The 25,732-nt window shown below is 39.0% G+C and overlaps 1 protein-coding gene across 6 annotated transcripts in view; it reads left to right on the top strand.

Moving 5' to 3' along the window:
• Positions 1–25,732, top strand: part of lingo2 (leucine rich repeat and Ig domain containing 2) — a 430,344-nt gene that overhangs the window by 392,463 nt on the left and 12,149 nt on the right. The window contains exon 1 of one of the 6 annotated variants that reach the window (XM_051657701.1): positions 11,577–11,641. The exons of 4 other annotated variants lie outside the window; for them this stretch is intronic. Coding sequence is in view for 1 of the 2 variants with exons in the window: in XM_051657696.1 (XP_051513656.1) it covers positions 15,981–16,001 (21 nt within the window). In the remaining variant the exon portion in view is untranslated. Of the gene's footprint in view, positions 1–11,576; positions 11,642–15,874; positions 16,002–25,732 lie in introns of those variants that run through there. One more of the 6 variants, XM_051657696.1, reaches the window with a different exon arrangement.

Below are 25,732 nucleotides of genomic sequence, written 5' to 3'. Positions count from 1 at the left end.
AGGGAGGTGGTGCCCTACACAGACTGCATAATATGCATAAAAGGAGTGGCGGTACTGGCAGGTGGTATTTGGCAGAGGGACATTCTCATTCAATAATTTTAGTCCATTTTCTTAGAAGAGAAAGACTTCTAAATGCTCTATCTGTTGAAGGGTCATTATAAAAATGTCTAAACATAGACTAGCAAATACTGTACATGGCTTTAAAGCTAACAGACATGGACTAAAAGCAACAAAACTCAATTTTTTTTATATAACAACTATGAAAACAAATCATAATTAACATAGGTTCATAATTATCTTGTCATGTAATGGGTTTGTACAAAGTATTAACAATTTCTGTGGCAAATCTATCTTTTTCTTCAGTTAATGAGGTGGTAATTGCTATAAAATCCAGTAGTTTGGATCCTCATCTGTTTAAAGCAGTTTATAAATTTGCATTAGCAAACCCTGTAATATAGAACACACCGCAGGGCTCCATGTCTATCCTATACATTTATACATGCTGCCTCCAGTTGGAGTTTAGAAAACCCAAGAGTTATTGGCTCCTCTTACGATGTAGGGGTTAACAAGGCTACAAAGCTACACTGCAAGACCACCACAAAGTGCTGAGGTGCAGAGAAAAGTGGAACATGATTCATCTTGTATAGAAGGCAAGGCCTTATTAGGAGTGGTGAGAGTGCGGATGGCGGCTTTGTGGGGGAAGGCTTCACTAGGATTTCCCATCTAGTCTCTCTGTAATTGCTTTCGGCTACACCTTGAGAATTTGATGAGTTGAGACGAGACTTTGTTTGAGTGACTGCACATGGTGCCTTGGCTGCTTTAGAAATAAAGCAATCACCGTATAGCCACAAGACTACCACATCCCTAGATGTAAGAGAGGAAAATGTATAGAGTTTAAGCATTCAGGTCCATTCAAATACTGTAAGTTAGAAAACTGTGATGCTAATCTTTTAAATTATTCAAGTCAACATGAAACACTGTTTTTAACCGATTCGATTTCTGTAATTTTACATATTTCAGAGTGAAGCAGGATAAAGTAGGAAAAATTGCTCTAAAGTAGGAAAAGATCTAAAACTACTTTCCAAAACAACTAAGCACAATATTTTAGCATTTTGCATAGCACTAAATAAATTCACCCAAATTTTCCTACCAATCTCCTTGGTAGATTCATATGAAAAATTATGACTTTTTATGACTCATCAAAAATGACTTTTTTCAAATAGTGATGGTGCTGTTTTTTACATCAGTTATGTCCTGACTATACTTTGTGATCAGCTGAATGCGACTTTGGTGAATTAAAGTAACAATTTCCTTCCGAAACAGCACAATCTGTGGCCGCCAGTGTATATCGTTTATTTGCCTCTGTGTCTTACCTACAATTTTACTTGTTACATTAACAACTTTAGACAACTTTGCTTTGTTTTTTACACTCAGGTTTCTGTACAACATGGTCATATTGAAAGATATAATGCTTTCCACGAGATTCTTGTAAACCATTTCAAAAATGTCTTACACCAAAATGGTTTAACCTCCTAATAAGATGCAGTCTCTGCATTGCCTTTTTAAAAACATAATCTGTATTCTCAGTAAAATTAAGATGACTATCTATAAATGTTCCCAAATATTTAAAACTACAAACTATTTCAGGGTGCGCACCAAGTACGAAAGGTTCTACTTTTTCAGAGATTTCCTGCTTCTTGCTTGTAACAACTAATACTTTGGTTTTATTCACATTAAGCTTAAGTGCACTCAACTGCCACCAGTTCTGGAGGGAATTTACGTGATTCTAATCTTATGCTCGGTTTTATTTTCCAATGCGTACAGACATTGTGGGGCTTCCAAGTGCTCTCTGGGTTTGGTGTGACACTCTGCTCGGCCTATTCAACAAAATTAAATAAAAAGAATAAGAAGATTTGGACATCAGAGACCCCCCTAATGAATTTGAAGGCTTTGAAAAGCCCAAAAGGCTTAACAAGACAGTGACATTGAAAGTGGAAATGGTGGCTATACACACACAATGTTAAAGGGATCCTGGAGTCATTACATGGCAATTAGAGTGCATTATGACTTTGGGTCATAATGCACTCCTGCTCTTTGTCTCTGGTGGTTGGAATAATTTCCAGAACCTTCCCCTGTCCCACAATGTACCCAATGTCTGACTGTTAACAATAGGGGAGAGTACTTCAGCCATGCCTCTCATTCTTGACAAGCTTTTACCATAAATTTCTGTATACTTCATCATTGTGAAATGGAAGGCTTCAAAATAATGCTCTCCACAGGACCATGCAATCTCCTCATGCATATGCTTTGTTGGGACTGAGGAAGACCGAGCATATTACACACTCCTGACAATCTAATCATGTGATTATTTTTCTCTTTCTCTTCTCCTTCAACTCTCTCTTGTTTTCTACCTTTCTCTGAATTTTCTTCTGTTTCTACAGAATTGCAGTCCATTACCATAATCCTATCTGCAACAAGAGTTGTCTTAGTCTTTTCTTTTTAGAATAGCATTGGAGAAAAACAGATGTTGCTTGCATCAATGGCAAAAAATATATTTTGTTGTCTGCAATATTGCTCCTTAAAGTTGCTCAAAATAGTGAACTTAATGAAAATAATTAACCAATATTGTGCTTTTACAATATGTACAAGTGGCAATATGCATAACCCAAGATCATGAACTCAAAACTAAATATGTTACGAGCAGTGTTTTTAAATGCCAAACTTTGTTAGACATGTACTGTATATCACCATTTCAGTTATTTTTTGTTTGCTGCAAAGTCCCGCCCATTTGAGAGATTGACCAATCATCATAAAGACAAGCCAGGCTTCCAGGTAGAACAAAACCACATTGATTGTATAATTTCCAATAAAGTATCAGATCCTTTTTTCAAACAAAAAGTGCTTCAAGGTAAAGCATATGCATTCTTCGTATACACTGCATGCCCAATTATTAGGCAAGTGAGTATTCTGATCTTATCATTATTTCCATGCACATTTTCCAACTCCAAACCATATAAACTTGAATGCTTATTTCAATCATTTTCAGGTGGTATGTATTTGTGTAATGAGGGAGGGTGTGGCGAAAGTGACTAACACCTTATATCAAGGTGTGCATAATTACTAGGCAGCTTCATTACCTCAGGTAAAATGGACCAAAAAAGAGATTTAACTGACACTGAAAAATCAAATGTTGTAAAATGCCTTTCAGATGGATGCAACACTCTTGAAATAGTGAAACAATGCTCCATCACATGCATCCAAGTACTCCACTGCTTGGCTAGCCAGCAAGGGCCTCAAAGATGCCCAAATAATGACTTGGGCCCCCTTCCTCACCTGATTTAAATCCTACTGAGAATTTGTGGGCCCTTCTCAAACGTGAGATTTACAGTGAGGGAAGACAATACACCTCTTTGAACAGCATTTGGGAGGCTGTGGTTGCTGCTCTAGCGAAAGTTGACCGTGAACAGATCAAGAAATTGACAGACTCCATGGATGGAAGGCTCATGGCAGTTATTGAAAAGAAGGGTGGCTATATTGGTCACTGAATATTTTTGAAAGGCCAAAAATGTTATTTAATTGTCATTTTGTGTTACTTATTTGTTGCACTTAGTCTAAAAATTGAGAATAAACAATTGAGTTGGGAGAAATTATTTTTGTAATTAGTTGCCTAATAATTGTGCACACTTATATATTCCCCTGAGAAAGACAAAACTCACTTTTTCTTTGTTAAACATTCAGGTTTGAGGTTTAATAACATTTTGGATTGACTGAGAGCATTGTGTTTGTTCAACAATAAAATTAATCCTGAGGAATACAGTTTGCTTAATAATTGGGCATGCAGTGCATGGATAAATTCTTGGTTGCAAAGAATTTGTTGCATTTTTTTATGCATTTTTTTAGTGTAGGCTATGCTTCCCGTGTAGTCTTAAAGCAATCACCACTGGCTGATAGTCTAATTTTAGAGAGGTCCCAGTCCCATTACACAAGCAAAATGCACACAAGGTCTGTCAAGTGAGGTGCCGTTTGAAGTCCCTCACTTTTATAATAAGATGTCTTGGATATGTAAATGGAGCTCTTGGGGCCAGTGATATACTGTATGTCCAATTTACCATTGTACATGCTCCAGTGTAGAACAGCTGCCTGGCAGGGGTCCATGATGTGGTCCATTTCTGAACTTCAGCAACTCATTAAATTCCGTGCCAATGCCAACTTCATTTCTGCACTTTGAAATGGTTCAGTTCCATCACCTTCTTGGATGTGCCATGGTACCGGTGAGCGCACAGCAGATTGTTGAAGACCCCTCCTCTTGCTGCTATTTGCTGCACTCTTTTCAGTTCAAATGAAAGAGAGATGAGTCTACAGATAGCTCTGTGTGGAGAAGTGCCCTATTCCAGCCTGATGAGCAGTAAATGTGAACCGGGTTTGGAGTCTTAAGAGACCTAAACCCATTTAAGAAAGGCACTTTTCTTTGCTTAGTCTGAGCTGCTTTTATAAATCGATACACTTTGTGCATGTGTAGGTGAAGATGGTTTTACTGTTGCTGTATTGAAAACTGTTAAATTGAGCTGACCCCCTGGTTGTGCCTAGCAGGCTTTCTTGTTTCTTTTTTTTTTTTTTTTTTATCATTTTATTTATTGTATTTTTCATCAAGTGTTCAATGTAATCCTGTGTCTTTACACAAGGTCATTTTTCCTTTTATGTCGGTGTATAATGTCTCAAAATTAAGTTCTTATAAAGGGCTAATTGTAAAGTGGCTAATTTCAGCCAAGTGTTTTGTTAAATTACTTTTTAATAGACATGAAAACAACTTTGATGTGCAATGTACAAAGTGGTAATTTGCATTTAAGGATCTATTTGCACGTGATCTAACCCTAAACATTACTTTGCTGGTGTAAACTAATTTAGTCAGGTTGATTTATTAACGTTGAATGATCATTTTGACTTGAATAAAAGTTTTATTAACATCACGCATCTTTTTCATCGATAAAAACTTCATCAACTGACATTTTTGTCAGTGATTTTGTTGACAAGATTAACATTGCCTTAAAGATAATTTCCTACTTGATCTAACCCTTTAAACATAATTTTGTGTTATACCGTAATGTATTCAGGTTTATTTAGTGATGTTAAATAATATTCTTGAATTGAATTAAACCATTTAACTTAGGTGTTACCACAAAAGGCAAATTTTTTTAGGCTAGCTGACACATTTTTTTTAACAGTAAATAAGATTTATGTAGCCCAAAGGCAGGGCTCGACATTAACACTTGTCCACTTGTCCAGGACAAATAGAATTTTGAAGGGGCAAGTGAAAGTGAATTTTACGTGCCCGACCGGACAAGTAGACTGATTAAAACATCAATAACAAAAAAATAACCAGCTGTATTTGTGATAGGTTAGGCCTGTGTCACTTATTAGAAAGTTCATATTCTTATTCTGCTGTTGAAAGTAATGAAGAGCACATAATTTTATAACTCGCTATTGATCTAGTAACAGCTGCACCCTGTTTGATTGACAGGCGGCGTATGTGTGTGTGCTGAACATGTGCGTGTGTTCCGAAAATGCTCATGATAATGCACACCTGAACGGACAAATACATTTCAAAATTACACCAAAATGCCCATCTTGGTGAGGTATTCATGTAAACATAGAGAGTGGTGTCTAAAGTGAACTTAACAGTGGAGAAAAAAGCGGATTTGTATTAAAATGTCGGATTTGTAAGTATAAATGTAAACTAATAAATAGACCTGCTGCTGTCAAGTGTGTCATTATAATAATCAAACAACCATAACAAGAAAATGAGAAAACAATCACTGCTCTTGACGGAGTAACTTCAGTAGCTTTAAAAAGTAATAATGTATTATAATCAGACAGTGCATGTTGCATTTCATTCTGAATGTTTACTTCAATATTGATAGCCTTTAAAACTTTTAAAGCTGTTAAAAAAAAAGCACTGAATTTTCTTAATTTGTATTTTTGTTCTATTATTTTTAATCTATTTCTATTCATTGCTGTTTTTATTGTTATTTTATTATTGACTGTTTACTAGTCTTGAACAATTACTTAAGAACTTGAAACCATTCTTCGATAATTAACATTAGTTAGTGTTATTTGTTGTGGTTTTGAAGCTGGTTTTGAGAATCGTCAAATTTCACTACAGACTACTGAAATTTTGGTATTATGATAATGTATAGCCTACATTGTACATGGTAGATCTTGCTGCAATAACATGATGAAAAAGTAGATCTCATTCCATAGAAGTGTGAGCATCCATGATGTTAATGATGGAGATGGAGGCTTTTCTTTATTTGACTACCATACGTGACATAAATTAACTATCATATGGCAATAGCCTCCTCCCCTACCCAGTGCAGTTTACATTTCTGTCGCAGAGAATTGAGTTGATTGCATAGGTACACTATAAGGCTGGCCATCGATCGTAATTGTAGAAAACTATACAACAAACTCTGACATGTTACTTGAGCATGTAACTTAAATGTCCTTTTTTCTTTCTCTTCGGACAAGTATCTTTTTTACTCAGACAAGTGATTGACCAATTTCCTTGTCCGGAGGACAAGCACATGACAATGCTTAATGTCGAGCCCTGCCAAAGGTAATGCTTTAAAATGAGAACCAGACTTTATTTTGTTTGTTATGTCAGTTTGAAATCAGTGTTGACAATCTGCTTCTTAATATTTAATGTGATTTTACTTCTTATTACCCATATGACTCTTTTTACAAGGCATCATCAGCACAGCGTGAGACCTCTATTGCCCTCAAAAGCAGAATGCTAATTACACATAAATATAGGTTGGGCTGTGGGATCTTTCTCTCTGCGTACCAACCATCTGGATGGTAATTAGGCCACTGGACCCTAAGGTCTTTTAATAAAGCAATTTAAGTGTCTCAGTTGGGAATTGACCAGCCCTGATCACACCTGAAGAGAGTCCTCAATTATTATTTTTATTTTTATTTTTATTTTTTTCAAACACTAACTTTCAAGCAGAACACTTAAGTAGAGCTGCTGTGTTTTAATAAACTGTGGGCTTGAAGTGAAAAATCCTCCAACTTGCAAAGAAATGATGAAAACGTGTTACTTTGAAAAAATGCTCTTGAGCAAAAACAGTGGTAAAGCAACACAGTTTCCACAAACAAGGGCCCCCCAAGGCAACTGCTGTCCTCTGTGTATTGGTCTTTATGGCTGCATATCCTGTAGCTGTGAGGGTCTCAAGCTGGGCAATTATGAGTTCCATATAGACAGGAGTTCCTTCTGAAAGTGGCAGAGATCTATAGTTTTTGGGAGAAGATCTGCAGATATTAGTCCACAGTGTCATTTGAGGTTATTTTGACTGAATATGACACCATCACCCACCATTAAGAGAACAGCATCAAGCTTGCTGTGTTGCTGGATTTTAAACTTAGCATATGGGCCCACTGGCAGGAAAGAATGGGCTTTCTCGAGTCTTGCTTGCTATGACACTTTCCCAAATGAGGCGAGCTAAGGGACATTTTTGCCAGAATCCAGAAGGAGCACAAATGTGAATAATTGAGGAGGAATTGTGATATTAAAGAGGATTGACTGTAAACAATGGAGATGTTTCTCAAAGGAAGTTTAAAGTTTGTTTGAGAACTATTATGTTCATATTGCTGTTAATGTTTAGTGAAGTATATTTCAAAGATGAGCTTGTTCAGATAATAATAATCAGAATTTAAATTCTTGTAAAGCTTAGGGTTGGGGTTAGGCTTAGGAAAAACTGAAAGCTGTACGGGTGCTGATTTGTATTGATTATAAATGTAGTAGGTCGGCTGATTTGTCTGAATGGGTCAATGAGTAAAAGTACATCTTTTATGCGGGGTGGTCTCATAAGGGAGATGTCACGGAGAAGAACGTCTCTCCTCAGTTTGGACAACTCGGTCACATGGTTGGTAATCTTCGGATATTATTGTGGTTTCAACTGCAATATGTTTTATTAAACTTAGAAAATTATTACCTTACTTACATTATACTGTAATTTATATATTTTAGATCCCCTTACCCTTTCCCATTTCTAAACCAAATCACTCAGAAACAATATAACATTTTTTGCATGCAGGTAAAATTAGTCTCAAGAATTATAGTTACATAACTCTGTAATATAAATATTTTTGAGCACCTCACCCCTAAGGCTAAACCTAACCAATTCTAATCAACATAAAAGACTTACATGTAATAAGCACATAAAAGTACAGACACAATAACATATTCTAAAAATTATAAAATAAAAAAAGCACTATAAAAGTATTTCAAATGGCGCAAGGGCCAATTACACTTGACATCACTGATGTCAAAGCCGTCGTAACGCTTCTTGAGGCAACAATCTTTTAACGTTAAATGAGTCTGGATCTGACTATTTCAGTGCATGGGATTGCTGATCATTAAATAAAGAATTACATTTAGATCTGTTCAATGCCAACTAAATAAAAATGTAAAGATATAGTAATGAATAAATGATTACAGAATTTCCAGATCGTTTAATTTGACAGTTTAGCCTTGGGTAAAGTAATGGAATGCTCCGAATTGAGTTGAATGTGACATCATAGTCACGTTTAAAACATGGATATGGATTTCAATGGTGCAGGCAAAAATCATTATGAGAGGTTGTAGACCTTATGATGTAACTAGCTGATTTACTTTAAGTACGAATTATTCAGTGTTCTACAAGAGACAGGGTTAATTTATCTGCAAAACTGTTGTAAGTCGTGGCTCTGTGACAAAATATAGGGATGCAATGAATGCAGAGATGCAATGAACAAAGATAGATGTAAATGATGGTGAAGAGGTGCAAAATCTCTCCCCCACTCATATCATTGTGTTTCTCCTCCTTTGGCTTGTTACATTATATCCCTTCCATCAATGTGATCCATTCCATTTAAAAATCCATGATTTCCCTAGTTGCTAGTTGAATGTTGTCATTTAGTTCACTTCTGAGAATATATCGTATCAGGTCCATCTAATGAAGCCAGTGCAGGGGTCAGTAAGTAAAGTTGGCACAGCCAGAAAGGGAAAGCAGGCAGGAGAGAGAAATCACTAATGTGCCATGGGTAATGACTACGATAGTGACTTTTAGAAGGCTTGTTAACGGGCTTGTTTGCAGGGAAGACCATTCTTCCACCTTATCTTTCAACCACAGACTAATCACCCACCTCGACTATTCACATGTGTGCCAATATATGTGGCTCTTTAAGAGCCATAATCTCTGCATGTGACCATAACAAAGCTACCCACCAGTGAGGGTTAAAGATGTTTCTCTTTGATATATAGAAATGGGTGCAGAGTGGCTTCTCCTCAATGCTTAAGGATTCTGGAGCTTTGTTCAGTGCTTTCCTGCTGTGGGTAAAATTACACTCTGAAAACATTCCCATGAGATCTGGAGAATTACAATTTCCATGGTCCATAACAGAGAATGTGCAATTTTTAAGGACATTGACTGTGGTTAGACGAGATTTATGATTCATGACGTTATGAGAAGATAAGCACACCTGATATTTGACAGGATTTGCCTTGTTGCTGTAGAGCTCTAAAAATAACATTTAAAAAAATCCTCAATCACTTGAGTACTTTTTGTACTTTCTGTTGTTTTGCCAGTTTCATATTGGATTTTTCTGTCTCTCAGACACTCTATAATATACAGATATGAATGTGGTTAGAAATCCAGAGGCAAGCTTGAGAATAAGGAATAAAGAAAAATATATATAAAAAAATTATAATTCTGGAGCAGGAACAGAGCAGGGACATAAGAAAGAGAGATAGGGAACTCAGAGAACTGCTCACAGATTAACACAAAGGGATAATGAAAATGGAGAGATAGCGTATCTTCACCTGAAAAAAATGTCACTGCTTTCATAGTAGCACAAATCTTGATATCCACATATAGACTTGCTGTTAACAGTTCGTGTTGGCAGGTTCAGCCTGAGTACAGTTCAACTGAATGAGCTTTGAAATCTGTTGTAAGGAATAGGGGTTGCACCGACTAGTCGATTAGTTCTGCCACTAGACTGTTAAAGCTGCATGCAGTGTAGACATCAGATATGAGTTCAGTTGGAGTGTTTATAATACAAAATCCTCTGAACCATCCTAAAACTTATAGTATCTATTGTTGACCAGAGGCTGACACAGACTTAATAAGCTTGCCAGAAATAGCAAAGACTGCAGATGCTGCATGGCGTACTCTGAGTAATTTATATAAGATAAACATTGACCTGCCTACTAGTGGACTACAATTCTAGATGACTAGTTAACTAATAAAAATTAATTGTTGTGCAAGCCCTAGTAGGGAATAGGTTGGTCATAGATTCTACGTTTGAATAGTTAAAGGGAAAGTTCAATCAAAAATTAAAATTCTTTCATCATTTACTCACCCTCATGCCGTCCCAGATGTGTATGACTTTCTTTCTTCTGCAGAACACAAATTATGATTTTTAGAAGAATATTTCAGCTCTTTAGGTCCATACAATGCATGTGAATGGGTGCCAAAATTGTGACACTCCAAAAAGCAATTAAAAGCATCATAAAAGTAATCTACACGACTCCAGTGCTTTAATCCATATCTTCAGAAATGATACGATAGGTATGGGTGAGAAACAGATCAAAATTTAAGTCCTTTTTGTTTAGAAATCTTTCTCCCTGCACAGTAGGTGGCGGTATTCATGAAGAATGTGATTGTGAATCACCATAAACACAAGAAGAAGAATGTGAAAGTGATCTTTTTCTCACCCACACCTTTTATATTGCTTCTGAAGATTTTGATTTAACCACTGGAGTCTTATGGATCACATTTATGATGACTTATGTTATTTTTGGAACTTCACAATTTTGGCACCTATTCACTTGCATTGTGAGGACCAAAAGAGCTGAAAATTCCTGTAAAGATCTTTATTTGAGCTCAGCAGATGAAAGAAAGTCATACACATCTGGGATGGCATAAGGGTGATTTAAATGATTAGAGAATGTTCATTTTTGGGTGAACTATTCCTTTAAGACTAGAACTTTTATTTTTGGGTGGGTACCACTGATTTAAATATATATATATATATATAGAACTGGATTGCTGATGATGTCATAACAGTTAAGCCACTGCGCTGCCATATTGCTATGCCCAAACATTCCAATGTGCCTATTGACTTAATTGAAAATCATCTCTTTTCAGTAAATATATACATAGACCATTTAATCACAGATTTTTATTTCTAAAATCTACCTGTACATCCCTACATTGCAAACGTCCTACACATGTATTTATTTATTTAAAGTTGGGAATTGTTTCTTGGAAGCCCGAGTTAGTTTTGTATATCTATATCAAGTGTATACTGTACCTCTTACAAACTTCGGTGGGGAACAGATCGGCTGAACATAAATAAGTTCAATGAAACTGAGGTAAGATACAAGCAGACATTTTCAGAGATATTTATTTACAACACTGAAGTGTTCATTCAGAGTTACTGTGTTTCACACATAGTAAATGTTTTCATTAAAAACTGAATTTTTCTCATGGTCACTTGCCTGAGAGCACGTGTGCTCTCTCTCCCTCTCTCTATCACACACGCAGCGGGCACACAGAGAATGAGGGTGACAAGCAAAGCAAAGATGAATTAAACTGATACGGTAAGTTTAAATGGCAAACGCACACAGAATGTATGACATGTATCTATGTATGACTACAGAGAGCAAGCACTTCAGTAGGAAAACAGGCAAATCCCGGGCATTTTAGGTAACTTAGAAATAATGGTCTGACTTTTTATAGAACCCTCAGAGGGAAAGGACGGTTGTCACCCTAAAACAAGCAGATATTAAAGCTTTTCCTTCTTACATTACAACTTGTGGAGAGTTTTGCCACATCTCTTGATGATCGTTGTTCTGCACACCGGGACAGGTGAATGCTCTGGCATCAAGATCGCTTATATCGTCTCCCTCGTAATAAATATAATCCATAACAAGCAAATTAAACATTAATCATGATTTTCACTAGAGGGCGAAATGCAACTGCCATATGTGACTGCCATGAAATGGCAGCATTATCAGCTGTCAGTCATTGAGGCTCTATGACAGTTGGGGCACACCATGATGGCCGCTCGAACACTTCCGGTGGCTTCACCTCCTGCTGGCAGTTTACCGTTTCCTCAGTGATCCAGTTATATATATATATATATATATACATATCAGTGGGGGGTACCCATGACAGCAAATGTGAGCATAATAACTTCTGCAACCATCAAATGTTCAAATGCTGAATGAAAACTGCTCTATTTTGGTTTAGAATGTCTTTAATACCATTAGCAGATTTTCTTTTCATCCATGTGACCTTTTTTTCGTAATGGGGCAGTAGCTAGATTGAACAAGATTAGTTAAATATCAAGGTTATCTTTATTACACCCCACTCATTTGTTCCTCTTATATATGAAATAAATCTCTTGTGATAGTGAGTATATTTTCAACACTAGACACAATATTATACATGTGGACCATGTCACTGACTAATGTCCAGGTTTCAGACTATTAAACTATACAAGCATGGCACAATACAAATAAAATGATCTGGCTTTGTTCTACAGGAATGTAATGATGGCTGTATTCACAACAGTCTATTGAATGCTTATTGCTTTTGATACCTTTTCCAATCATAATCACAGGCACACCAGTTGTCATGGTGCATTAACTTGGGAATATTGCCATATTAATTGAACAGTTACAAAGACAAGGATCAGCAATCTGGAAATTCAGGTCATAATCTTTATTTCACATATGTTTTCATTTCGGACTCTACACCGTGACATAATCAATAACTAATCAATCTCTTGGACAGCAAATGGGACCTGGTTCCAGCTAGAGGTTTTCTGGCCACCTAATAAGAAGGAAACATAAAATATGGAGAGGAATTAGAGGAACTCGTGCCTTCAACATCTGATGGGTTCATTAACTCTTTGCTTCTAAAGTAGCTGAGAGAATTAGCCATGTGTGGCCCATCTTAAGGGCTCTCAGGCTCCTTTGGGACCAGAGGGTCAGCGAGGAAGACCTCAATTCAGTCTTATCACTGAGTCACTTGAAAACAGCGTGGTTGTTTTTAATCTGCTTACTAAGAGACCCAAGGGAATAATGGCTCAATTGTGAGAACACTTCAATTTTTAATGGATTCTTGCCAATGTAACACTGAATGCTTATTATACTGTACAACGTGTTTTGTCAGGTAAAATGTTCCTCATGTTGTAACATTTAATTGTTTTTATTCAAGTCAAAAATATGAATTAATATATGACTGAATAAACCTGAATGCATTAGGTTACTACAATAAGAATATTTTTTTAAGGTTACATGAGGTAGAAATAGGGGTAGCACTTTTTATGAAGCCTATATTTATAATGCATTGTAAAGGCATTATACATGCATTATACTGCATGCATAATGCCTTATAATACACATTTTAATAAGTTATAACTTTTAATAAATAATTAAAACTTAAGTTATAATACATTATAAGACTTCCCCTATTCATAGTTATACTTAAGATTATAATGAATTGTAACACAAGCAACATCCAATTTTAACGCAGCAGAAGCTAATAAAGTTAATCTTATAAGTGCTGTCATGCAAAAGCAGCATAGTGTAAACTGTCAAAAGGCTTTATGACATGATCATATTATAAGTGGTCTTTGTCTGCTTTAAGTTACAAAAGCAATATCTTCTTATAAATAGACATAACATAAACGTGTAACATGTATTACATAAATGTTTTAACAATATATCACAAGTTAAACTTATACATTGGAAGTTATTTATAAAATAATTCTCCAAATAAGATTTACAAACATTAAGGTTTATTGAATAGAGTCCAGAATAGAATAAGAATAAGAATTCTTATTATTGGGTATGTTTACACCAAAGATGATTGGCTACATGTGTGATCATCATACATAGTTTCTGATATATTTTAACCTTGTAGCTTTACAATTCTTTATAAGAAGTTATAACATATTAAAAAGTGTAATATGAGACTTTACTAATGCATTATAATGCCTTTACAAAGCATTATAAATATGGGTTATATAGAAAGTGTTATCGAAATAGCTTCTTACACAGTGAGACCACAACATGGTCATTCTGAGTACGAATGTGATAACATTTAGAACTGACTACATTTCTTGTCAATTACTGTATGTCCCAAAAGATGGCAGATAAAAACCTTTTTTTTAAATCTTGAAGTAACACTATGTACTTACCAAACACTAACGCTGGATTGTTTTGGACAGGTGCAGGGCTGATTTTATTAACTTTAATGCTCTGCTGTCTTCACTTATTAAAACTAGTGGACATTAGTGTTGAAACGGTACCAACATTTTGGATTTGCTACGACACCAGCCTTTGGTACCCAGGATACTAAATTGATACCTTAGGCAACAAATAAACAGCCTTGGGGTGAATTAAACTGTGTGCTGCTGAAAACATTCAATAATGTCAATAATTCACGATTAATGTGATAATTTGTGTTAACGCATCAACACATTCATTTTCTTTTTAAGGAATGAAAACCAAATAATGTATTAGTATCAGGTTTGGCAGTTCATTTGGATGACACACATAGTGGAAAATATAATAACTTTCCCCATACTTTACTTACATAATTAACAAACATGTTTTTGCTACAATGTTTGTATTTGTACAAAAATACGACAATGTGAAAATGAAATGAAAATGACTTATTTTTTGTTAAACCCCTCATCTGGATTTGATTTATAGATCATTTGAATGAATGAAATAGTCAAAAATGAAACAGTCGAGAATATTAAATTTGGTAAATGCATAAAAATAAAAATAAAAAATAAACACTTTACATATTAACTTTTATGCTTCATGTCACATTACATGAACTGCCAAACTGAGCTGAGCATACTGTAATCTAGGTCAGGTAATTTGCAAAATGATAATACAGTATCATAGACCCTGCTGTACATTTCCAGTACTACTGTACTTTATTAGTATCAGTGTGCTGTACAACCCCACTGGGTGTTGTACATCGACTGACTGCAAATTCATCTGTGACCACAAGAATTTCCAGACATGACGAATGCAAACAAACAACTGTGACAGCCCTTATTATACAGAATGATACGGAACTAGAGTTGATTATCACAGTAACCCTAAAAAGCTGTATCTGCTGTAACGTATCAACCTCAAAACAGATTTATGCAGACGAATTACATGAGACATCATTAGGGAATTGGAAAATTATTTTTAATTGTCAAATCCCTGTTTACAATTTCATTCGGTTCCTACTGACAGAGAACACAACTTCAAAAAACATAACAGAAAAAAATATTAGATTGGGCCTATTATGGTAGGCATTATCTAAAGCTGCAAACATGACCTCATCTTAATGCATAAGAACAAATTATTTACTCTGCACAAGTATCTAGGCTTACTGATACAATTAATATCTATTATTCATGGATCATTAAAAAGCAGCTGTCTCCTGGATGTGATGGACTACAACTGAATACGTTTAGCATAACTTTTTGACCGTAATGGCTCTCAAATGAAATGCTAATCTCTGCTTAAGTGACTGATATGCAGAGAAGAGTGTCTTTAACACCGGCAACGTGCAACAAAAAGGATGAAAAAGACAATCACACAATTCAGGTTGAAATCAAATTGACTGAAATTCCTGAATCTAAGAAGGCCATTGACTTACAAAATCCTACAAAAGAGGCTAACCAAAAATACATGAAAAGATGCATCACTGCATTGACTGAAGGTTAAAGGTTATGTTTTTTGATGACTGTTCTAACTATTTGGATTGAAAGAGAGAGAGAGAGCAGGAAGGAAGGAGGGATATGAGAGTGGAAAAAGGGAAAGAGATGTCTTAGCAGATGGAGATGGAGGACCACTCTGTGTTTGAACTGGATTCCAACTGGGATTACTGAGAGCTTGTCAAAGGCACTGTTCGGGCAGGATGAAGAGACGAAAAAAGCTGGTATGCTGCTCTTTTCATTTGATTATAAGCTTTTCATAATATTTCCACTTCTTATACCAATGATAATGGCACTGGATGGGATTGAACATCTCTTGCTGGCTGTTTCTCATTTTAGTCTTGAGTAAAGGATGTGGGTGAAGGAGAGGGTTGGATGCATTGTTTTTTGGGGTTGAACCTTGAGAAATGTAATCCGTGAAGCATCATTAATGCTTGATGATTCTAGTTCCTCTAATTTTTATTGCCAACATTACTTCTTCAGTTCATCCCATTTGAAATGTAATTGCATACCCTATGAGAGCATGAATCATCTAATTTCTGTATTGTCTTGGAAATTTAGATTACATTTTGAAGGAAACAAAAAAGATATCCCTGCTGAAAATAAACTTGGCCAAGCTGGTGCTCAGCTGGTTTAACTGACCAGCTTATACAGTATGTGCCCAAAATAGCTCTAAAAAAAAAAAAAAAAAAAACAGCAAACCAGTATAGGCTGGTTTAAGCATGTTTGTTTTTTGTTTTGTTTTGTTTTGTTTTGTGGTGGGTTGCCTCTCAAGTGCAACCTGGCCTCATAGAATCACATTACTATAGCTACATTTTCAAAATAATTTCCACATGGCTCATTGGACTAAAATTAATATTCCGGGTTAAATGCAAGTTAAGCTCAATCCACAGCATTTGTGGCATTATGTTGATTACCACAAAAATACATTTCAACTCGTCCATCCTTTTCTTAAAATAAAAGCACAAATCTGGGTTACAGTGTGACACTTACAATGGAAGTGAATGGGGGCCAATTTTTTTAACGTTAAATACTCACTTTTTCAAAAGTATAGCCACAAGACATAAACAATATGCATGTAAACATGATTTAAGTGTGATAAAATCACTTACTAACCTTTTCTGTGTAAAGTTATAGCCAATTTTACAACATCATTACCATGACGATGTAATATCAACAAACCCTAAAACGACTATAAAAATGACAATTTAAACAACTTTACAGTTCAAATAATACACAAGTTTTAACAGAAGAATTAATGCAAATGCTATTATAAAATTATTAACTTCACATTTCAGTGTTTAAACCCTCCAAAAATTGGCCCCATTCACTTCCATTGTAAGTGCCTCACTGTAACCTCCATTTTTGCTTTTTTTAAAGAAAAGGAGGAACAAGTCAAAATAACTTTTTGTGGTAATCAACATTATGCCACAGATGCTGTTGATTGAGCTTAACTTGTATTGAACCCGGAACATTCCTTTGACGCAGCAGTTTCCAAGTGAAATGAACACTAGATGTGCTACAACAACAATTATTTTTATTCCCTTTCACATAAATCACCTGTAAAACTGAAGATTGTCAGATCATAAACACGCACTTTTCACCCTGTTCCTCACAAAATGCTATCTAATGACATTAAAACACGTCTACTATGCTGCACGTGAGTTGACACTTGACCTGAAAGTGTCATAGAACCACCATAAAATGACATGGGTGCTTTAGCAATTGCGCTTTTCATCTCACATTTACTTTTTATGACACTATTGGTTTGGTTAAGGTTTAAGGTTTAGGGTAGAGATGTCGGTTTTGTTGATTTAAAACTCGATAGAGCATTAACTTTAAAAACCTCAAGTGTTTTTTCATCTCACATTTATTTATGATACTTCTGGTTAGGTTTAGATGTAAACCACTTTTAGCCCCACACAGTGGACATTTCACCTTGGAACTTCCGGAATACATGTAATGAGTCACATAATATCATTATACAAAAATGTCGCCACAATCACAGCATTTATATGAAATCAGACAGGAATGTATTTTCAAAATGTATCCTTCCAACATCTAACTGCATTCAAATTTGGTTTGTACTATGTTGTTGAAGGATATGGGGAAGTTGTTTGTTTCCTATGATGCCACTCCTGTTGGGCAAAGTCAGGTGTGGTCATCTAACACCCCTGATGTTTTCCAGATATAAAAGAGCCCACATTCTTGACTAAACCTCTTTAGTGAGAGAATATGTGCAAAGTGACCACATGGCCCAGCCTCTCCGAGACCACACGGGCTATACACGCGCTTACTGTTGCATCCTGCTGACTCTCCAAATGTAATCACGTTGTGAACAGAAGGCATCTGTTTCCTCTCCACTTTTAGAATTTCTAAAGTATCCGATACTCTGACTGGCCTTGTTACCATTCGTAATTACAAACAGCTTTAATGGTACTTTCTCATGCTATAGAACTGAATGATTGTTCTTATCCTCATCTCACCTAGTCTAGTGGTTCTCAGCGAATAGGTCATGACCCAAACAATATGCAGGTCTGCTCATGGACAGCAAGGGGGAAAAAGCTAAATGCTAATAATGATAAAATGCATTGTGCATGGTTAAGATAGCAAAATAAATAGGATTATACAACTTTAGAAGGCTAGATACAACTCTTTTTTTTCACAATTTTTAATCACTTTATCCCATGTATTTTTGTGTTGACATCCAAAGTTGTGCATCCACTCAAACAAAAAATAAAAAAATATATATATATATATATATATATATATATATATATATATATATATATATATATATATATATATTAGGGCTGTCAATTTAACGTTAATTTAGTATGATTAATTATATAAAAACAACACGTTTTAAAAATGTATGCAATTAATCATGCCTCCTAACTCATACATAAATTCCATAATAAAAGTACATATTTTCCTACTATCAAAAAATCCAGCTGAAGTACAATTCATTTTGTGTTTTTTTTTTTTTTTTTTTTTTTTTTTATGAGCCGCAACAGCAGGGTGCAGTCAGCGCGCCTTAACAAACCTCACAAGCAGCGCAGCCACAGAATGAGAGCTGGTCTGAAGTGCGGATAGACTGGACACTTTACTATCCCATAATGCCTAGGGAGCAGAGGAGATGTCATGTTCAAAATGCTGGATTTAAAAAAACGGCGGAGAACTGTAAGTGCTATACGTATATAGCAAGAAAGTTGTTTCTTGAGCTTATATGGTGCTTGTTCAAAATCAGAGTAGAATATGTTCGTGGTTGTTGTAATTACATCATATATTCAGGTCACAGGTCAATACCAACATCTGGGGATGAAGTATGTCAGGAATCTTCATACTACTCGCATACATACCTAAAGAACATTTTACCAGCCAAGAAGTGTGTCATTCATCGAATACGGTACATACTGTGACAGTACGTGATTTCAGATGCAGGGCTAGTCTATGTGAAGAAACGTTTGCTTCCTGTACTTCCAGTGTTGCTTCCTGTGTTTTGAAATTACCACATTTCAAAGAGCACTAAGAAAGCAAAAATGTTCACAAGAGGCCCTTCACCCTAAACTGTCCCAGCACAATGCAATTAAAAACAGGGATGAAAGAATGGCATGGCTCATGTATTGGTGGACCAGAACTGGCTGTGCCAGGCTTTCAAGTGAGTGACTATTACCTTTAAAAGCCAGTTCAAGTCAATTGTATATTGCATGCTCTCGCTCTCTCTCTCTCACTCTCACTCTCTCTCTCTTTCACTCCCTCCCCCAACTCAGCTGCTGTTGTGTTTTATCCATTTTTAACAGCATTTTATGAAGCACATTAACTTGATAAATTATATGAACTTGAGCAACCATGAGGAAAATATGCTTGTGACTATATCATTTTGAGTGGTGGTCGAAAGGCATACAGAAGCCATTAATTCTCATTGTTAGGGACTTCCTAGAGAGACAAGCCTACAAATGTGTTCCAGCCTCACTCAGCCTCTGTATCTCACAGCAGGGCTCTTTGAACAATGAGTAAGTGTGATTCCCTATGGTAAGAAATAGTTTGCCAAGAACATAAATGTAAATAAGGTCAATAGTCTCACCACTTCAAATTAGATATACGACCCACATAGATGCTGAAATCGTTCTTAGCTGTGGAAAGAGAAAAAAATCTTGTTCTTTGCGGATTTCTAGTGCTTTGTAATGAAACACAACCAAGGAAACCTGTTCATAGTGTTTCATATTTTACAACTGCATTTTTACTTGTAGCCAGAACAAACCTTTTTTGGTTGAACATTGTAACCTAAATCCCTGGCACAAGTGGTGCATTGGCATTTAACTGTAGATGCTAGAAATGTCCCGCCCCCTTACTGAAACTCATAGATAACTGGTTAGCTAACATCCCATCTCGGTTGAAACGAACATTCTGATTGGTTGCTCAACTGAGTCGGACTGTCTATTTTGCCCGTGCCTTCAGTTTAGCGCTCCTACCTCTCGCTGCTCTGTGAAAGTTTAGAGAGATTCTTTGTACACTTTTTAAAATTTAAATAAAAAAATCACAATTCACTCAACGTTCTCATTGTTCTGCTGGCCATACGCATCATTGCTCATTTTAGGTTTGCATACACAAAATCATTAGAAAGATAGGTGAGCATACGGCATATGTTTGCGTCTATGCTAGACTACACAACTGCAATCACAGAACATTTTAAAAATCAGCAGTACAATCTGACATCAAGGGTATCATAAACTGTGCTTCCTTAGTTCAGATCATGCTAAAAATACAATTTTTCAGGCTGGATCAGCTAATGCTCATCCACGTCCTCGGGTTGACTGACAGGCGATGTTTGTATCTTAAAGGTGATTGGCTCTTTTACCTGTAAGGCGGATTTCCTTTTCTACATCCGTTGGCTGTTGGGTGTTCCAATTTCTCCAATTCATTCTAAAACTAGTGGTCTGTCTCTGCTAAACTGTCTCTGGCTTGACTGTATGTTAGCTTAGCAGGCTAATCAGTTAGGTAATCACTAACACAAAGAAAGAAAAATGTTTTTGCCATTTGTTAATTTAGTTATATCACTTTATATGTAATATATAGTTGAAATGACATTGGTGTATTTTCAAAGGAAAATACTACAGAAATCATAAAGCGATATTGCAGGTTTTCCAGTCAGGCACCGAAACGGTATGTAAAAAAGGTTCTTGTGACCCTAGTCCTAGGTAATTAAAAAATAACTAAAAACATTTGTTTGTTTTTTTAAGAAACATACCTGCATGCTTGAAATTATGACTTCACCCAAATTTCAACACCATTTTACTGAAGAATAAGGCATTAATTACTGTACAATTTTTAAACAATTGCCTGCTGGCTTCACTAAACCAGATAGAAAGTGAGTGAGGAGGAATAACATTTGGGTTTCACTCTACCTCTTGGCTGCACCATTAACAGAAGGTTATCTGTGAGGGAACAAGATAGGTGGCTTTCTCTATCTATTGCTTATCACTAATTAATGCTGGCTTATTCCTCCTGATGAGCTCTGTGGGAAGTTTATGGTTGGTTGCTGTATAATTAGTGGGGTTTTCGGATTCTGCCTTTGATTCTTGCAGTCAGAGATGTTGATCCTGCCTCACTTCCTCTGCGGGGGATGGCCGATTGTGCTGCCGCAGCAATTGGAGCCTCACACATGGGGTGGAGAAAAACTGTAAATTGCTCTTCAGGGCTTTTGTGTTACCCACCATGAAAATCACCTCTCCAAACAGATAAATAAATCAAACTCCTGGTGAGAGACTATTCTTGTGAAGCACAATCATCAGAAAAGGAAACAATTCACCATTCCATCAATTCATTCCACTGAATAGAAAACAAATAGATTAAGAAATGAGCAAACATATAAAAATGTACTTTAATGCACTTAAAATTATTACTGTTTTATTATTACATTAATACAAATATCTTTGTTGACAAAATTGTGCATTGAAGCACCTATCAAAGTAAGCAGCTGTAAATAAAGTAAACTGCTCCACTGATATTGATTTTTGGATTAAACTAAAGGACTTCGATGCTGTTGTATTTACACTAGCGGCCAAAAGTTTGGAATAATGTACATATTTTGCTCTTATGGAAAGAAATTGGTAATTTTATTCACCAAAGTGGCATTCAACTGATCACAATGTATAGTCAGGACATTAATAACGTGAAAAATTACTATTACAATTTCAAAAAAATGTTTAGAACTTAAACTACTTCAAAGAGTTCTTATCAAAAAATCCTCAACGTGCAGCAACGACAGCTATGTAGATCCATGGCATTCCAGCTGTCAGTTTGTCCAGATATCAGGTGACATTTCACCCCACGCTTCCTGTAGCACTTGCCATAGATAGACCTTCTAGTCTAGCTGATCCCACAAAATCTCAATGGGGTTAAGATCCATAACGTCATGGTTACTGGTGTAACCTCCGTTCCCTGATGGAGGGAACGAGACGTTGGTGTCGATGTAGTGACACTAGGGGTCACTCTTGGGAGCCCGAGACACCTCTGTTCTTTGATAAAAGGCCAATGAAAATTGGCGAGTGGTATTTGCATGCCACTCCCCCGAACATACGGGTATAAAAGGAGCTGGTATGCAACCACTCATTCAGGTTTTACGCTGAGGAGCCGATATAAGGTCCGGCCATTTCAGCGGGTAGTCCAGCGTTGTGGCAGGAGGGACCAACGTCTCGTTCCCTCCATCAGGGAACGGAGGTTACACCAGTAACCATGACGTTCCCTATCTGTCACTCACTCGACGTTGGTGTCGATGTAGTGACACTAGGGGTCCCTATACAAAACGCCACAAGGCTGAACTGTGTTACGTGAACTGGCGGTGTGTGGTGGGCAGACTTGCTGTGTGCCTCATAGCCAGCACACCAGGTCGACACGTAACCTCCCCCAACACAGTTATGAGTGTCGAACGGCCCTTTTTGGGGACAAGTCGACTACCCAGAGATAGAGACAGGCTTAACCCAGTCATGGCCTCTTTCCCCTTCTCTTTTTCCACTCCCTAAAAAAGAAGGGGGATTATCCGACTGGGCCGTCAGGTCTAGTCGGGGGGTGTCCCTCCCAAGGGGAGGACACCGCGGAGACCACACCTCGCCCCAAGAGAGGGGGGGATATTTAAGTGGAAGAATACATCACATGGTCTTTCCAACCATGTGGAGAGCCTTCAAGGTAGATCCTACCCAATGGGGGAGGAGTTACTACAACATGGAGACTGAGGGGCTCTGCCCAAGGAAGACGCAGTTTGCCAGTAGGGAAACGAACTAGCGGAAGATATAGATCGCATGGGGTTAGCCTTACAGGGAACCGCCACATGCGGAGCACCTACCCCAGAACCGGGCTCTTAGTTAGCGCGTGTACTGGGCCGGCAGCGAGTCTCTCCGAAAACTCGACTGCCACAGGGCTCGGAGGAAGTCAACCAGGGAACAACCTTTGTGAACACTACTGGGAATTAACAGCGCACATCTTCAGCTCAAAAGGAGGTGGAAGGCGCTATGTGCAAGCGATACACCCGGCCGGCTATCCCGGGCTTATCCGCTTGTGTTGCGTGCCACTACCTGGGACGAAACCGGTTCCACCCGGAGGTTGTAAAACCTTGCAAAGGTGTTGGGTGTTGCCCAGCCCGCTGCTCTGCAATGTCTGTTAGAGAGGCACCTCTGGCCAGGGCCCAAGAAGCCGCTACACCACGAGTAGAATGGGCTCGTAGCCCTACCGGGGGCGGCATGTTTTGGGCGAGACATGCCATAGTTATGGCGTCAATGAGCCAGTGGGCGATCCTCTGCTTGGAGACAGCACTTCCTTTCCGCTGTGCACCGAAGCAGACAAAGAGCTGCTCAGAGAGTCTAAAGCTCTGCGTGCGATCCAAATAGATGCGCAAAGCGCGCACCGGACACAGCAACGCCAGGGCTGGGTCTGCCTCCTCCTGGGGCAGCGCTTGCAGGTTCACCACCTGGTCTCTAAAAGGAGTGGTGGGAACCTTGGGCACATAGCCCGGTCGGGGGTCTCAGGATCACGTGAGAATAGCCCGGACCGAACTCCAGGCACATTTCGCTGACAGAGAACGCTTGCAGGTCACCTACCCTCTTGATGGAAGTGAGCGCAGTCAGGAGGGCAGTCTTCAAGGAGAGTGCCTTAAGCCCGGCTGACTGCAAAACTCAAAGGGGGCTCTCTGTAGACCCTGAAAAACTACAGAGGTCCGATGAGGGAACAAGGCGTGGCCTGGAGGGATTCAGCCTCCTGGCGCCTCTTAGGAACCTGATGATCAGATCATGCTTCCCTAAGGACTCACCGTCGACTGCGTCATGGCGTGCTGCTATGGCAGCAACGTACACCTTCAAGGTGGAAGGGGACAGCCTCCCTTCCAACCTCTCTTGCAGGAAGGAAAGCACTGATCTGACTGCGCACCTCTGGGGGTCTTCCTGATGGGAAGAACACCACTTAGCGAACAGACACCACTTAAAGGCATACAGGCGCCTCGTAGAGGGAGCCCTAGCCTGAGTGAATGTGTCTACCACCGCAGGTGGGAGACGGCTTAGGTCTTCCGCGTCCCGTCCAGGGGCCAGACATGGAGATTCCAGAGGTCTGGGCGCGGGTGCCGAATGGTGCCCCTTCCCTGAGAAAGAAGGGCCTTTCTCAGGGGAATTTGCCCGGGGGAGCTGTCACGAGGAGCGTGAGGTCCGCGCACCACGTCTGGGCGGGCCAGTAGGGTGCTTACCAGGACGACCTTCTCCTCGTCCTCCCTGAGACCTTGCACAGGGTCTGTGCGAGCAGGCTCACTGGGGAAAATGCATATTTGCGAATGCCAGGGGACCAGCTGTGCCAGCGCGTCTATGCCGAGGAAGGCCTCGGTGAGGGCGTACCAGAGCGGGCAGTGGGAGGATTCTTGGGAGGCGAACAGGTGCACCTGTGCCTGACTGAATCGACTCCAAACCAGCTGGACCACCTGAAGGTGGAGTCTCCACTCTCCCCTGCGGGGAACCTGCCGTGACAGCGCGTCCGCTGTAACGTTGAGGTTGCCCGGGATATGAGTGGCTCGCAGCGACTTGAGGTGCTGCTGACTCCGGAGGAGGAGACGGCGGGCGAGTTGTGACATACAGCGGGAGCGCAGACCGCCTTGGCGGTTGACATATGCTACCGCTGCCGTGCTGTCTGTCCGAACTAGCACGTGCTTGCCCTGGATCAACGGCCGGAACCTCCGCAGGGCGAGCAGAATTGCCAGTAACTCGAGGCAGTTGATGTGCCAACGCAGCCGCGGACCCGTCCAGAGGCCGGTGGCTGCGTGGCGCCCGTTGCAAACAGCGCCCCAGCCCGTCTTGGAGGCGTCTGTCGTGACCATGATGCGCCTGGAGACCAGTTCTAGAGGAACACCTGCTCGTAGAAACGAGAGGTCGGTCCAAGGGCTGAAAAGACGGTGACAGACCGGTGTAATGGCCACGCGGTGTGTCCCGTGGCGCCATGCCCGTCTCGGGACTCGAGTCTGGAGCCAGTGCTGAAGCGGCCTCATATGCATCAACCCGAGCGGGGTGGCCACCGCCGAGGACGCCATATGCCCCAGGAGCCTCTGAAAATGTTTCAGTGGAACCGCTGTTTTCTGTTTGAACGCCTTCAAACAGGCCAGCACCGACTGGGCGGGCTCGTTCATAAGGTGCGCCGTCAAGGAGACTGAGTCCAACTCCAAACCGAGAAAAGAGATGCTCTGAACCGGGAGGAGCTTGCTCTTTTCCCAGCTGACCCGAAGCCCTAGTCGGCTGAGGTGTGAGAGCACCAGGTCCCTGTGTGCGCATAACCCGTCTCGAGAGTGAGCTAGGATTAGCCAGTCGCGACAGTCGTCGAGATAGTTGAGAATGCGAATGCCCACCTCCCTTAACGGGGCAAGGGCAGCCTCTGCGATCTTCGTAAAGACGCGAGGAGACAGGGACAGGCCGAAAGGGAGGACTTG

Source organism: Myxocyprinus asiaticus, chromosome 27, assembly GCF_019703515.2.
Source record: "Myxocyprinus asiaticus isolate MX2 ecotype Aquarium Trade chromosome 27, UBuf_Myxa_2, whole genome shotgun sequence".
In the NCBI taxonomy this organism is placed as follows: Eukaryota; Metazoa; Chordata; class Actinopteri; order Cypriniformes; family Catostomidae; genus Myxocyprinus; species Myxocyprinus asiaticus.
This window is presented reverse-complemented; position numbering and strand designations above follow the sequence as displayed.